This window comes from Chelmon rostratus, chromosome 9 (genome assembly GCF_017976325.1).
Source record: "Chelmon rostratus isolate fCheRos1 chromosome 9, fCheRos1.pri, whole genome shotgun sequence".
NCBI classification, from domain to species: domain Eukaryota; kingdom Metazoa; phylum Chordata; class Actinopteri; order Chaetodontiformes; family Chaetodontidae; genus Chelmon; species Chelmon rostratus.
The window spans coordinates 7,977,567-7,992,710 of record NC_055666.1 but is presented as its reverse complement, the minus strand read 5'-3'; the positions used below and the strand labels follow the sequence as shown (position 1 = coordinate 7,992,710).

Here is a 15,144-nt window from a genome sequence, read left to right as displayed (position 1 = left end):
AGGGGTGCTAAAACTAACAGGCGGCGCTGTAGTTGCTGACACAATATTCACATGTTGCACAATATATATGCATGCCATAAAGGTTCCCTGTGGAGTTCCTGATCCCTGGTATTATAGTATGGAGGTGCTTTTCTATGAGTGGGTCCCCATTGATTGGCAGGTGGCGGTAACGCGCCAGCAAAGGCAAGGAAGAAGAAGAATGCTTGCAAAAAAAAAAAAAACATGGACATAAACAATGTGCTGGATTTAAAATTCTTAAACTGTGGCTCTGCAAATGCAGGAAGGAAATGCATTTAAAGCATTAGTTGGAGCTCAGTGTGTTTCGGTGAGAAGCACTAAACGAAAACATGACTTTTGTCAAGAGGAAAAGAAGAGTCAAAAGAAAAACAGCGAGCGTTTAAGAGGGGTGGAAAGGATAAATCCTTCATTTTATTAGTCTCAACCAGTACAACGCCACTTATACAAAAGCTCAAAAATTCCTCCACTCCCCCTGTAAAGTCAGAGCTCAGCTGTGGTTGAGAGAGTGGAACGCTCTTGACAGGAGTGTAACACAGTCATTATTAACATCATGTGTCCTACTACCTGACTGTCAAAGGTGAAGTATGCAGTCACAGGTCTGTGCCTTTTGTTGTTTTTTTGGTGGAATTTCACAGGATGATCATCAAAAGAAAACATGTGAAATGTGGAACAAATGGCCTTACTCCCCTGGTTTGAAATGATTGCTTTAGACACCTAGACGTCAGGCGCCAGGGCCACTTCCTAGAGGTGGGTTCACTGAGATAATTGGCAGTCACATCTCAGACTACACCTTTTATATCAGCACATGTTACAGATCTGAAGACCGAGAAAGTTCCACAAAGCAGGGACACTTGTTTTTTAGCAGTTACCTTAAATATTTCGCTTGAGAGTATTTCATAAAGGCTCACTTCTGAGGTTTTCATTAAAGGGAAAACAATGTATTACTGGAGAAAAGGACTTTGTTGGCTTTTTCCCTCAACATCTCACAAACCACTCAGAATTGGCTGCAGTCAATAATCCACATAGGTGATAGGTCAGTGTGGGACAAACAAAAATCTACATTAATGTCATGAAATGAAATCATTCTGGCAGCATTTACATAACAGACCATTTGACTGTGGTATAGATATTTGAAAAACAGGGGAAAAAAATAACAAAGAAGAGTGTATAATTCAGCTCAGAGGAATTTCCCTTTGAACTGCTGAACCAAATATACACTGAAGTGTCATCATACCATGTTTCAAATAAAGCCATCCCTCATGAATAAATTAATTCTGAGCTTCACGACAGTGTGACATTTTGAGCAAAACCACATCAAGGGTGGTGCAAAACTCCCGAAAGTGTTGTTTTCGCAGAGAGCGGTTTATTCACAGCAGCATTTCAGTCTTCCCGTTGCTGCGGATAACCAATTTTCTGCACAAACGATATTTTAAGCCTTGTGCCTGCACTTGATGTGTGTGGGGTTTTTTATAGCACATGTAACACATTCTTTCTCTGGGAAATCAAAGCTGAGGGTTAAAGGTTCCATTTGAGGGTGTTGCAGCTATAGCCTTGCTTGTTCTGGTCTGGCCACTAACTCATTGCAGATAGTTAAAGTTATCAAACCTTAGATTTAGCCGTGCGGCTGACTGGTTATGACTCTTCTCTAGCTGTGCTACTGTTACACAGCACCGACCATCATCCCACAACAGCTGCTTGTGGTCACAGTGGCTGCTGTTCAGCAGAAGTTGCGCAGGTTCACTTCACTCAAGTTTCCTCCTTCCAAGGTGGAGACCAGGTGTCTTTATGAACTGACTCTTACAATGAAATCTGTTATTTGTGTTCTTGTTGCGAGTAAGAGATGAGAAGACTGACACCGCTCTCATCGTGATCGTTAGAGGTGCTGACAGGGGACAAAACTTGGCTAGGCTTCATATTCAATAAGCTTATTTCCCACTATCCAATAACTCCCACTATTTAAGAAAAAAGATGTAACAATTTTTATGAAGCTCATATCTATAATGAATCATAAGCACATTCATAAAGCATTATAATGCAGGGATAGGGCTTTATAAAAGTCTATTATGAGTCCAGCATCCAAAATGCTTTACTGCTCCAAGCCAAACTGACAGCTCAGAAAGAAGAATCTGAGTCCTGGTTTACACAGCACAGTTTCAGAAAAGGAATAATGTGTTAGAAACATCAATAATCGGCTATAACATGAATTATTACAATATGGCGACTTATGAGCTGTATTTGCTGGCTGCAAGTAAAGAGAAAAAAAAAATCACTATTATGACAGCCATGTCTGGTCTTTGTCCTCCAAAACACACAACTTCACACGCTGACTCACAGCGGCACCCTGCTTCTCTCTCTGCTCTGCGTTCACACCTGTCCTGGGATGTTGTCCAGTACTACCACAGACTTGTTCCCCTGGCCACTGCGTTTGCTTTGATGGTTTCACCGACTGCAATTCCTAATAATTTTTTAACAATTTAATATACTTTTTTTTTTTTTACTCTCTTTTTTAGTCTTACACTTAACTTGCAGCCAGCAAAAATGGCTCCTAAGTCTTCATAACTGTGCTATATTGAGGTGTTATACAATTGCTAATAACTTTATACAGTACTGTCACATTAAAGTCAGGCTAAAGCGTATTATTATTGGTTAGAATACATTATGTTTACAATGCATTACGATACTTAACAGCAGTTCTTTCTTTATAACTGCATTATGTCCATCACTCTTGTCCACCGCAGTTATAAGGCTTTATAAAGCCAACCAGGCTTTATAAAGCCTTATAACTGCTTTATAATGTAAATGAACAAACTTATAGGTGAGTTGAGTTGAGTTTCCCCCTTCACTATATAAATGTAATCCATTTCTATTCATCATTATAATACATTAAAGGCATGACCTTTGTATAAAGTGTTGCCACTAAAGGTCGACCGCTTCTATCATACATACATACATATATATATATATATATGTATGTATATATAAAAATAAAACTACTAGCACTGGCCTAATTTTGTAGTCTTGAGTAGATCCCATTTCTGCTGTTTTTCCTTAAAGTAGGGTCAGTACCCACAGACACAGCCATGCATGAACATGTGACTGACAGAGGAATATGATTAACCTCAAATAACTTGAACCTGATTATTTACACTTGTCTCCTCTCATTTGCCCTCTCTGTCTTCCTGGCACTGGATGAAGTCCCTCACACCACATTCCTCTGCCATTCTATCTTACCTACACGTCCGTCATTTGCAGAGCACAGCTTCAAAGGAAGGACAGACCAGAACAATTTGGTGTTTGGGAGACACATGACTTTAGGTTTGGACATGTTTCAACAAGTGCTACATGAGTCGATATGAAAATAAAGTCAACTAGTCAAAACTGAGCGTTAATCATGTCACAATTCACTCCATGAAATTCAAAAAAATAAATAAAGGGAGTCAATGAGAGTAATTGTTTCACATCTTAAATTTATTTTGCTAATCATTCCAAAAATTCAGGAATGATGAACACAGGCCAGATATCAAATACATTTCTTGTACAGCCTGGACCAATGGTAACATGACAAAAATGAAAACTATACAAATGTTTGAATGTGACAAGAACTTTTCATACTCTAACCAGGAGGCATATAAAGCAATGTTGATAATGTTAGTAGACGCTGCGTCTGACAGCTTCACAGACACATATACGTGATGCTCTTCATTCCATGGGCTGCTCCTGACTCTCCTTGAACTCATTAACTCTCGCCTGGAACAAAATAAAACAACAGAGTCAGAGATGGAGCTGACACAGTATGTGTGGAGAGTTAATTTGATACATACTGGCTGACTTTCCTTTCACTGTGGGACTGTTATACAGAGCCAACCAGAAAACCCAGGGTTTCCTCCAGTTTCCCCACATGAATGAAGGATAATATTATTCCTCAGATGGAAATTAAGATTCACCTCTTGCTTGCCTTTCTCTGTAGAGAGAGGACAGAGCACAGCTGCTGAACAGAAGCCCTGTGATGTGCAGAGACACAACGCCTTCGCAGGGCAGACGTAGGTGGCAGCTGATGCAGGAGGACTGATGATGTTTACTGCACAAGCCTTCCACAGAGCCAAGGATCGACTCCCATCCAGTTTTGGTGGCGAGTCAGCAGAAAATGTGAGCTTTTGAATCATCTGTAAACCTGCTACATATGGGCTGTATCGTGGATCCTAACACTGAGACACGTTCCTGCATGTGCAGGAACTGCCACTGCTGCTCGAGAGACCGGCGCTCAGCGCCCCGAACGGACACACGGGCTTACCTGGAAAGTGTTGAGAACATGCTGACAGACATCACTGAGCTCATTCAGGCCCCTCCGCAGTGGCTCTGTGGCCGGAAGTCCCCCTGAAACAGACAGTAGACCCCTCTGAAGAAAACCACTAACAGTGACGACAACCACCAGTGATGCTTGCACTTCCTGGGTCAACCATCAATTTTCATCCGTCTCCTAAAACAGCCGCCAGCTCACATTAACACTTAGGCAGCTGCGATGAGGGCTGACAGACTTACTAGAGACACCAAGAAACCAAGCAAGAGGGACATGCAGCTCAGGGGCCCGTTTCACCCACACTGCTACATGCAAGCTGCAGTTCACAAAACCATTTTCTCTCGCTCACTAATCAGAACAAATAACATATTTTTAACCTATGCAAGAGAATTCAGTAGATAAGCAAAGATATAAAATACATATAATAACATATAGAAGACATGCTAAGACTTATTGAACAAGAAAAGATTTGTTCCCAGTAAAAGTGTATTAATACACTGCCTGCTAACGAAGTTTTTCAAAGCATATTTAATTTATCATAGCAGCGGCTGATCTGATGATGAAAGAATTATTTGCCCTAAAGTGATTACAATTGCATACAAGTGCAAAGAGTTCTGACTACAAACTGAATATTTTAGCTTTGTTGAATGTCGATTAAACAAAGCAAGCGACTTTAAAACGCCACCCTGTGCTGGTTATGTTCGTCAAATTGATTAATCAAAAAATGTAATACTGGAAAAAAAAAAAATGAATGAAAAGAATTGTTAGTTGCAGTCCTGCCCTCCTCTCCCACACTGACATGGAAATACTTCTTCCCACTTATTTTCATTGTGGTCATGGTGGAGAATAATAATGACAGAAATAAATATAGAAATATAGCTGAATATGTGAAAGAACAGTGGAAACAAGTCTTTCTCATGTCTGGAGGGTATTTGTGTCTTTCTGTGATGAAGCCATGATCTTCCAGGCATCCTGAAATTTAGTTCAACAACAAAAACAAGTTGTTTTCTCAGTCTTACAGAGACGTTTCATGTGACAGGGCTGATGTTGTCTGTAGGCACTTTGGTCGAAGCTGGTGACAGATGTTGACAGATGAAGGCAAGTGATTATACCAACCCTGATTTCCAAATTAAGTTGGCCCACTGTGTAAAACATGAATAAAACAGAATGTGATCAATTGCTAATCCTTTTTTAAATAAACTCAACTGAAAACAATACAAATATCTAATGCTTTACACCATCTACTTCATTGATTTTTGGTAATAGCTGCTTATTCTGAATTTGATGCAGCAGCATGTTTCAAACAAGTTGGGACAGGAGCAACAAAAGACTCCAAAAACACCTGTTTGGATCATTCCACAGGTAAACAGGTTGATTGGTAACAGGTGATAGTATCATGATTGGGTATGAAAGGAGCATCCTGGAAAGGCTCAGTCGTTCACAAGCGAGGATGGAGCGAGGTTCACCACTTTGTGATCGTATAAAAGATGTTACTACATGGAACACAGCTGGTTTACATCTGGAACAGTGTACACCGACTTTTTCAGGGCTGTAGTTCTCTGCCGACAAGAACAAGAGGGGCTGTACGTGCAGGTCCGGGACAGGCCTTTCTTGCTCGGCTGAGAGGACAAAGTGAGTGCACCCGACTCCAAAGCGTTTAGTCAGCGGCACGGCCCAAAAATGTTTACACTCTAGCTGTCCCACACATGTATTCAGACATAAACTAACCTGGATTGTAAAGAAGAAGAAAAAGAAGATGAATGTGATAGGGATTTAAGGGCTGTCTCTCTCACCTCGTGTCTGAATGCGAAAGTTGATCTTGCTCTCAGATGGATGGGTGATGGTGTAGCCACAAAACTCCACATCCGCACTGACAGAAAACAGGAAAGTGAGAGCACGATTTTTTGACTATCATCCATGTTTTGCTTGAAATGGGTGGAGGTGTGTTAGCGTTATTACAATGTTTCCAGCAGCAGCTCATCCCAGACTGACTGAGAGAAAAAACATTGGAAACAAAGTGGAATCACATACACGCTAGGGCAGGGGTCGGCAACCTTTACCACTCAAAGAGCCATTTGGACCTGTTTCCCACAGTAAAGAAAACACTGGGAGCCACAAAACCCTTTTGACATTTAAAATGAAATAACTCTGCATATTTCTTTTGTCTTTATGCTATGTATAAACAAACTATAATGTGCCTGCCTTATGAAATCAATAAACGACTGCAGAGAAAACTAAATTACATTTCTGCCTGCAACAAAAAGATTTTGAAACCCGAAAAAAAGACGTTGGGTTGAAGACTCATTATTATTTTTAAAAGCAATGGGGAGCCGCATCAGAGGGATCAAAGAGTCGCATGCAGCTCCGGAGCCGCGGGTTGCTGACCCCTGCACTAGGGTGTTCCTTTTTTGATGGGTTCTATTAGTAGTCAAAAGACTGATTGCTCACACTATTAGTTGTAAGGGGAAAGCAGTCCCCTCCAGCTAGTCAGATTACAAATGACACATCAGTGAGAGTTTAGTACTTTAAATGTGCTGCATGGGAGGAAGGGGTCTTAAATGCTTTAAATACAAAAAGGGAGACAGGTAAAACTCATGACCACATCATGCTGAGTTTAAAGCAACAGTTTGTTGAAAAGAAAAACACACTGACCCCTTCATGATCATATATCTGAGGGAGTTGCCCAAAGTATGGTCTTCATCATGGAGCACAAATGTCACACAGCCCTCATCAGCCCCATCAGCCTGGACCTATAACACAACAGATACACTTGTTAAAACGCAGCTCATCCAACTCCAAACAGAACAGCTCACTCTTTGGAAATGAGTGAGTAGGAGGATCAGTCACTTGGAGAGGGAGCTATAATGCACTGCCAATACATCCAATACGTGTTATCTCGTAGATGCACATGAACAGACATCAGCTGAATATTGAACAACATATTGAGTAACTGAACACTGGGGTATGATTAATTACTGCCCCCTAGTGGAGAAACTCCGAGCCAGCTTTGGACTGAGAGGGAAGCGACTGTAAAGCATGTAAAATAACTTAGGTAACCTTAGCTTTACATCATACCACTGATTATTTAAGTCCACAACTAAGGCTGCATTAAAGAGGCCAGCTATTAATGTAGTTTGGATTTGTTTGATCTGGGTTGTTCTTTCATTCCTAGCTTGTGTAGCTACTCACGTCAGAAGTTTACAGGCGCTCGAAATGCTACCATTATCTTCTTAGTATAATGTGTTTTTACAAACAGGGTTTACCAATTGCAAAACCATATAGACGTATACTCTATCGAAAGGCATAAGGTATCTTTGCTTCTTACCATCTCCAGAACTGGTTTCTTCTCGCCTTCCCCGGCCATGCTTTACATTCCGACTCTATCCGTCAACATGGAGCTTGGAAATTCAGCCCTCACCACTGTCTGACAGGCAAGGGGGCAGGAGGGATTAGCCCTTCGCTCCACAAGTGTTTGTTTTTTGTTTTGTTTTGTTTTGTTTTTTCTTTTTTTGTGTGTATTTTGTACAAAACATTGAACAACAAACCACCACCTGTGCCTGGGTGTGTGATTATAGCAGTAAATATTGATAAAAAATATTCCGAACTATAATGATAAAATGTATTCGGTCAGGCATTTTAACTTGGGTATGGCAGCTCAAGTTCAGTGACTGACAGCTTTGGTTGTTCACTCCAGTTTTTTTCTTTTTATTAAGCAGCCATCCATGTACTGTTGGATGAATAACACTGGAGTGACAGCTGCCCATTGCGCATGAATGTCCTGTAAGACCAAGACAAGGGCAAAGTTACTAGTATTGACAACCCTGTCGTCACAGCGTGACGTATGTTTGAAAACATGTGACGATCACAGCGCAAAACAGGAAGTCAAAATATGTAGTTCATAAAACGAAACGATTCAATTGAGTACGTAGGCTACGGAATGTAGTAAGAACTACATTACCTAGCCGGCGAGTGAACTCGTTTCCGGTCTGGAGGTCTGGGTGATTTGCAAAGCAGAAGTCCCTCGAAAGGGATTAGCTAGCTTGCTAGCAGAGGAAATCTTCTTCAGATGTTGGAATTTGCGCTAAACGATCTACTTTGAACAGCGCTGACACGCCGAGGTACTGGGTTTGTTATGATTTACCACTTTTAATTGCGTTGGCTCCCATATGTTTGCTAGAAACGATAATTGGTATTAGCACAAACCTAGCCTAACGCTGTTACGTACATTTGTTAACAACATTGTTAGCTAGCCAGCCAGCCTGTTGTTTTTCAGCCACCGTTAATCTGGTTTTGTCGTTACCTCTCGTGACAACTGAATGGTGTAGTTACTTAGCTAGTTAGCAGTTGGTTTAATGTTCGTGTCTGCTAGTGCTTGGATTCCGTCCCAGTGCTACATTCATCCACATAATTCCTGTCCTTCAAAATGCCTCGCATGTTTCGCTAGAATAATCCTGTGTTAAGCAATCTCCTCTTTCCCCGTTCTGCTCGCGTCTAGCGCTGCCAGTAACATCTCATTGTTCATGTTGGTGTGTTGACAGCGAGAAACAGAGCTGAAACCCCAGCTGTTGTCATGGCAATCCTGTTTGCTGTGGTGGCTCGTGGAACCACCATCCTGGCGAAGCATGCGTGGTGTGGCGGCAACTTCCTGGAAGTGACTGAACAGATTTTAGCCAAAATCCCATCAGAGAATAACAAATTGACCTACAGCCACGGCAGGTAACATTTACACACATTTACACACTTCAGTCCACATCCGTCACACGCAGTCGCCCACTTATATGCTGTGGCTACACTGGTCTGCATGTTTTTCTCATTTGAAGCAAGACGTCCTATTAGTATGTATGAGCAGTGATGTTGTCAGATAAGTATAATGTAAAAGAAAGTACACCACGACTGTGGCAAAATTACCAGGGGTGCAGTATAAAATAACTCTCATCTGATGAAAAAGTTATAAGGTAGAGAGACTTTATTGTCATCTGTCCATACACAGTGCAGTACAATACTACTTGGAGGACTGAAATTGTGTTTCTCCTGATCCCTGGTGTAAACAGAAACAATGAATGATGCAACATTCAGTGGAAGTGAAGCAAACATTCACACTCCACATACAGTACAACAAGATAAAAACAAGGCACAAACATATAGTGCAATATGCTAGACAACTATACATGAGAATATATATATAAAATCAATCTAAGTGAGTGTGAAAAATGTAAAGTTATATAGTGAGAGATGAAGACAGTCTTCCCCTCATTAGTTCCCAGTGTTTTAACTGTGCAAGTGTAAACTTTGATTGTCAACGATAGTAAACAATGATTATATACACAAAAAACAGGCTACCGTTGTCATTAGGTTAAGGCAAGAAAATGTGTGTCTTCTAAAATACCAGTTTTTCCCACTTTGCCCTGTGCAAAATGATATGATTATTTTCCCCCATGCATTATTGTAAATGACAATCAGCCATGTAGAACAAATTTACTTGCAAATCACAACAGCCACTTGAGTACTGCAATTTACTTTTTGCCGACGGGAGTTGAAATAATGCTCCTCCAACGTCGTTTTTCTCCAAATGCTCTTACTTTCGTCACTCAGGGTCTTTTTCATGCAAAGTCATGCATTTGAAATCTTTAAGAAGGATTTTATGGTCAAGTGAACAGGATTTTCAAGTAGAAATACAGCAGTGTTCACATATTTTTTTTCAAAACCTTACCTAAACGAAGTTAACAGTGTTTGCATTTATGTGGATATTTCTGAAATCAGAGTTTTGCAGTACATGGAGAATAGTCTCTATAATATATAATAATCTCTATTACTATGTATATAAACACACTACTTCAGCGTGACAAAAGAGTAATTACCCATGGGGCAGTAATGCCTACATGACCAAAGTGTTTTCTTACAATAATATTGATGTAATTTGTATGCTCGTATCCACAGATCCACAGCACCACAAAGCATCAGTGTCCTGGTGTCTTGTAGAATTGCAGCCCATTTACTACTGTTTATGTGTGGTTAATGTTTCCTTAGACACTTCACACTACATGTAGTGTTCTGTTTTAAACTGTGTGCTTTCAGCTGTGTTTGTAGTGCTGACAAATTGTATTTTTTTTTTTTTTTTTAGCTATCTCTTTCATTACATCTGCCACGACAGAATCATTTACCTGTGTATCACTGATGATGTAAGTATATAATAAACACAGATATCTGTGTATTTATTTGTTTGGGGGTGAGTGGGATGTTGAGTGATAGGCATGAAAGGTCCCTTGAAATAGCTTTGAGATTGGATTTTTTTATAAACTGTTGTTTGACCTGATTGTGCAAGCTGGGGCATGATGGCTTTAATGTGAATAATGGAATTGGATATGGAATTGATAAAACGTGAATAGTTATTGCACCAAATTAAACCCATGTTCCTGAAATAATATATTGAGCCTATACCACTACAGCAGGTGTTTGCTTTGGTCCATAGCCCTCCATTTTTGCCCTACAAGGCAAAAAGTTTGGGCACCTCTGGTTAGGAGACACAAGTTAGCATTATAGATTTTTTTTCTGCAAAAAAGTGACCTTTTAATAGGATTGTACTTAAATTAACTCTTACATTTAACTGTTTGTACTATAGGACTTTGAGAGGTCACGTGCATTCAGCTTCCTCAGTGAAGTCAAGAAGCGCTTCCAGACAACATACGGGTCGCGAGCACAAACAGCCCTGCCTTACGCCATGAACAGTGAGTTCTCCTCAACGCTGGCAGCTCAGATGGTGAGTCTGACAAGAGCCTGAGCATATTGAGTAATGTTTCTTTGTGAGGGCTCTGTGACTGCTTTTTATTTCTGTAGTCCAAAAAAAGCACATATACAGATTTAATAATCACAAAATACACTTAGATCTCCTCTCCATTTCCCTCTTTCCCCCTAACGTTCTCTGTCTTTATTCATCTTTGCAGAAACACCACTCAGACCCACGAGGATCAGATCGTCTCACTGAGACTCAGATGCAAGTGGATGACCTGAAGGGTATTATGGTCCGCAACATAGGTGAGCTTCTCGTTAAGTTCCCAGTGGCACAGTGATGCTGGAAGGACCTCTTTTGGATCGGATAAAAACTGAATTAAATGTTATTAAATGCTGTGCCAACAAAGCAATGGTGTTTGTTTCTCATCATGCCTTTAACAAATTAATCAAATTCATTAAATTATGCAATTCTTTCATTTGTAAAATTCAGATAAAAATTGAAGGGTTGCTGTCTGAAACATCAGTCAGATTGCACCAAACTTTTGATCAGAATCCTATTACACTAAACCTCTGGTGTCTCTCAAGTGAACTCTGGCTCTCTGGGTATCTTTTTACAGACTTGGTAGCTCAGAGGGGAGAAAAGCTGGAGTTGCTGATTGACAAGACAGAAAATCTGGTTGATTCAGTGAGTTTGAAAAAAAGTTTTCCATATTTATCCTACTTGTTTTCTGATGCACAATATTTTGCAGTGCACAGGTTTATATTGTGACAGTGACCTAGCAACCTAGTTATATTCTAATTTTGTCACTGATGTTACCGTCTCTCCCTACTCCATTTAGTCGGTCACATTTAAGACCACAAGTCGTAACCTGGCACGGGCCATGTGTATGAAGAACCTCAAGCTGACTGTTGTCATTGTGCTGGTGTGCCTGGTGAGTACAGACAGAGATGGTAATTGATAAGTGGTGGGTTATGTATGGTATACAGTGTCGTGGTTCTTTAGCCAATGGTGGATTGTAACTTGGCTTTGTCTGTGCTGAGAAAGTGCCCTTACTTACAAATGGTATTTATTCATTTATTTATTTTTTCATTAACATAAAAAATGACCCAGGTTACTCAGCTACTACTGCTTTGAAATTTTAGCTATAATGAGGTTCAACTGTGCTGTGATTTCCGTCTTAATTTTTGTTTCTGTGCCCTTTTTCAGGTGGTCCTTTACATTATCGTTTCTGCTGCCTGTGGAGGCCTCAGCTGGCCCACTTGTGTCCATAAATGAGAGGAGAGAGGGAATTAAAGAAAAGGAGATAAAGGAAAAAATGAAGAGGGGATGTAGTGCCTGTTCAACTCTGGCTGCCAGTGGACACAAAAGGAAACACAACTTTTCCTTCCTTTATTCCTCTAGCTTCGACGTCCCCAGAAAACACATGCTGCTCCGCCTCCTGCCTCCTTCCTCGCCCCCTCTTCGATAGCGTGCACACTGACTTGCCTTCAGGACAGGGAGTCCCACCTCATACCCACACCAATGGACAGCAGCCATGTGGCCTAAAACTGATGTGGAACAATAATCTTGTCTTATACTAGTCTCTTACTTTCATCCTGTCTCATGCACTTACAGTAGTGGCCTGATGTATCAGGTTGTGACACTGTCTTGGAACCGTCTATGTAATTCATCTGTTCAGACTGATACCTGGAATGAACCACAATGATTGTAAGGATTGCTCTGTTCTGCTTTTCGTTTGTTGTCAAAAGAAACATATGGGACCTGCAAGTGTACGTAGCATTTACAGTGGTTACAGATCCATCAAGAAGGACTTAGCTTAATACAGTATCTGATTCTCTGTGACATATGTGTCTTAACCAACCAAGTTTATGGTGTCTCATGAAACAATCTGATTTCCTTCATGTTTTATCACCAAGCACAGTAGTATATTCTAAAATGGATGTTGTAAAATACCAGATATGATCATACAAATAAATATTGTAGATTTGATTGATATTACTGATTCGAAGACATAATGGTTCTTTTAAATCCTGCCTGATTTTGGAGAAAACCCATATCTCCTTCCCTCCTTGATAAGAGGCTTGCTCCCTTTAACCTTTTACCTCTGCTAGGATGTTTAGTTGTGCCCATATGTTCTTTGTGTTCACACAATGCACTTTTCACTTTGTACATAGATTTGCTTCCTGGCGCCATATGATTTATAATCGTGTAATTATTTAATTATTGTACATTCAGATTTGAAATAATAAAATCTGATGGTATCAAGTGCTTAGTCTCTACAGGTTGAAAAACAAAAAAGATGTTATGATATTTATGTCTTTCTTTTAACATTTTGACCTGATTGCACACGTAAGGGCGGAGCTGATGAAGACACTCATCCTTTTCTTAAATGATTACAACCAACTGTTCATGACTAACTGTTTGCCGAAGGGGGACGCCAGCTCATCACATTGTGTCAAAGTTCAAGCAAACAGCGCTTGTTCATCGCCACTGCGGGACAATATGAGACTAACTGCGGTGTGCTTAGTGTGATGTTTTGGATGACGGACGTGTGCTTTGTTCAGGATGCTTTGAGAACGAGCGACCAGGTGAGACGAGTTGCTCATTAGGAACAAGCCACAGGCGCGCTCCCGCCGGTGCTGCTCGCTCCTGTGACAGTTCACGTGCCAGCCCATCATTCCCGTGCCGTGTTGTTTTTTTTTTTTTTAAATGGCGTGCTTTTTATGAACTTAATTGACTACCGCATTTCTTAATTGGTGGGCAGGTGGTAAGGCAGTTTTTATGTTTTCTCCCGCATTGTTTGCCTGCTTCAGTTGTAGACTTGAGGTACCAAGGAGGACCACCTCCTGTCAACAGAAGTTAACGTTTAGTTAGCGCCGAGCACTTCTTGGTCGCTTGATGGCTAGTTAATAAGCTAGCTAAATGCTGTAGTTTCTTGTCAACCGGTGGTTGCTGTGCTCCATTTTTGTTTCTCAGCCGTTGAAATTCATGCTCAAAACATAACGCTGCTGGCGGTAACGTGTCGTCCACTGTGTTTGTTGCTATATTTAAGACTGTTAATCTTAACTTTAGCTAATACCGAGGCATTTTAACGTAATACTAACTTAACTTAGCTTGTTCCCTAATCCTTTTAAGTGTCTCGGGGCTGTCTAGTCTCCTGTGTTTTAGACCATTTATGGACTTGAAAGAGTATTTTCCTTGCTATTTGTAGCTCCTTACTATGTTTACTCCTGGATCTAATTATAGACCCTAACTGGCTGGAGGAGACCCCACACAGGGATAATCTGGCAATCAGGTGCATGGAGGGCAGTTGTTTTGATCAGGAAGTGTTGTACCAATGGCCTCATGCGGTGTTCAAATACACCCAGCATGATTCATTCATATTATATTGTCTAGGTGTATTAAATACACACCTTTGACTTGGTGACAGTGAACTCCCTATTCGACTGCTTGCAAATTGGTTAAACTATGGTAACCAACTTCAGTATGCTTGTGGTGTTAATTGCACGGTACAAGGTGAAATAATTTTGTTCTGCAGGGGCACCTCGTGAAACACTGCTGTACACTGCTCTGAAAGGTTATCATGAAATAGCTGATTTTCCAACACCATATTTCAGGTTGAGCTTGACAGTCCATTCCTGACTTGTTAAAAAAATATTGCACAAAGTTGAATTGAACAGTAATGGAAATACCTTATTCAGTGTAAACGTCCCAGTCTAGCTGAGTGAGGAGTTAAACAGGGCACATTTGCACAGCTGAAGACACAGCTGCATGCCTCTGCTTTTCACTAGATGGCATAGGCCCTCAGCTTTGTCTTGAAAAGCCTTTCCATTTTGGCTTGCCAGAGCAGACTGATCCAGATCCAGACTGACTAATATTCTGACTGTTGAAAGACAGTGCCGTGCTATTCTTCTAACCGTGCTCACTCGTGCGGTTTTGTTCCACTGTGCTCCACAGAGGACAGCGTTGTCCCTGTGGTATGCTGGCTGGAATCCCCCAGCGTGACCTGCTGCCCTGCTGTGGTGTGGGGCAGCTCTGTGCCTGCGTTTTTGATGGCTGTCCCTGCTACTCAAAACTGCTCACTGTATTATACTGATAT

The 15,144-nt window shown here is 40.9% G+C and overlaps 2 protein-coding genes across 2 annotated transcripts; one reads left to right on the top strand and one right to left on the bottom strand.

Annotated features, from left to right (window-relative positions):
- Positions 1 to 3,465: 3,465 nt before the first annotated feature.
- polr1d (RNA polymerase I and III subunit D) lies at positions 3,466 to 7,720 on the bottom strand. Its single transcript, XM_041943945.1, has 5 exons — positions 7,641 to 7,720; positions 6,968 to 7,065; positions 6,109 to 6,185; positions 4,310 to 4,392; positions 3,466 to 3,765 (listed from the first exon to the last, which is right to left on the bottom strand). The coding sequence occupies exons 1-5, from the start codon at positions 7,677 to 7,679 to the stop codon at positions 3,718 to 3,720; spliced, it is 345 nt and encodes a 114-aa protein (XP_041799879.1). The 5' UTR covers positions 7,680 to 7,720; the 3' UTR covers positions 3,466 to 3,717.
- Positions 7,721 to 8,304: 584 nt separating this feature from the next.
- On the top strand, positions 8,305 to 13,310 carry sybl1 (synaptobrevin-like 1). The gene is made up of 8 exons (XM_041943944.1): positions 8,305 to 8,433; positions 8,854 to 9,031; positions 10,437 to 10,494; positions 10,935 to 11,072; positions 11,257 to 11,347; positions 11,662 to 11,729; positions 11,884 to 11,976; positions 12,252 to 13,310. The coding sequence occupies exons 2-8, from the start codon at positions 8,886 to 8,888 to the stop codon at positions 12,318 to 12,320; spliced, it is 663 nt and encodes a 220-aa protein (XP_041799878.1). The 5' UTR covers positions 8,305 to 8,433; positions 8,854 to 8,885; the 3' UTR covers positions 12,321 to 13,310.
- Positions 13,311 to 15,144: the final 1,834 nt, after the last annotated feature.

Excerpts from the sequence above, each read along its gene's own strand:
- sybl1 (XM_041943944.1), top strand. The coding sequence starts at position 8,886 with ATGGCAATCCTGTTTGCTGTGGTGGCTCGTGGAACCACCATCCTGGCG. Across the intron at positions 9,032-10,436 it reads TTGACCTACAGCCACGGCAG|CTATCTCTTTCATTACATCT; the intron begins GTAACATTTACA and ends TTTTTTTTTTAG. Across the intron at positions 11,977-12,251 it reads TCATTGTGCTGGTGTGCCTG|GTGGTCCTTTACATTATCGT; the intron begins GTGAGTACAGAC and ends GCCCTTTTTCAG.
- polr1d (XM_041943945.1), bottom strand. The coding sequence starts at position 7,679 with ATGGCCGGGGAAGGCGAGAAGAAACCAGTTCTGGAGATG. Across the intron at positions 6,186-6,967 it reads AGATATATGATCATGAAGGG|TGCGGATGTGGAGTTTTGTG; the intron begins GTCAGTGTGTTT and ends GTTTTCTGTCAG. Across the intron at positions 4,393-6,108 it reads CTTTCGCATTCAGACACGAG|GGGGACTTCCGGCCACAGAG; the intron begins GTGAGAGAGACA and ends TGTCTGTTTCAG.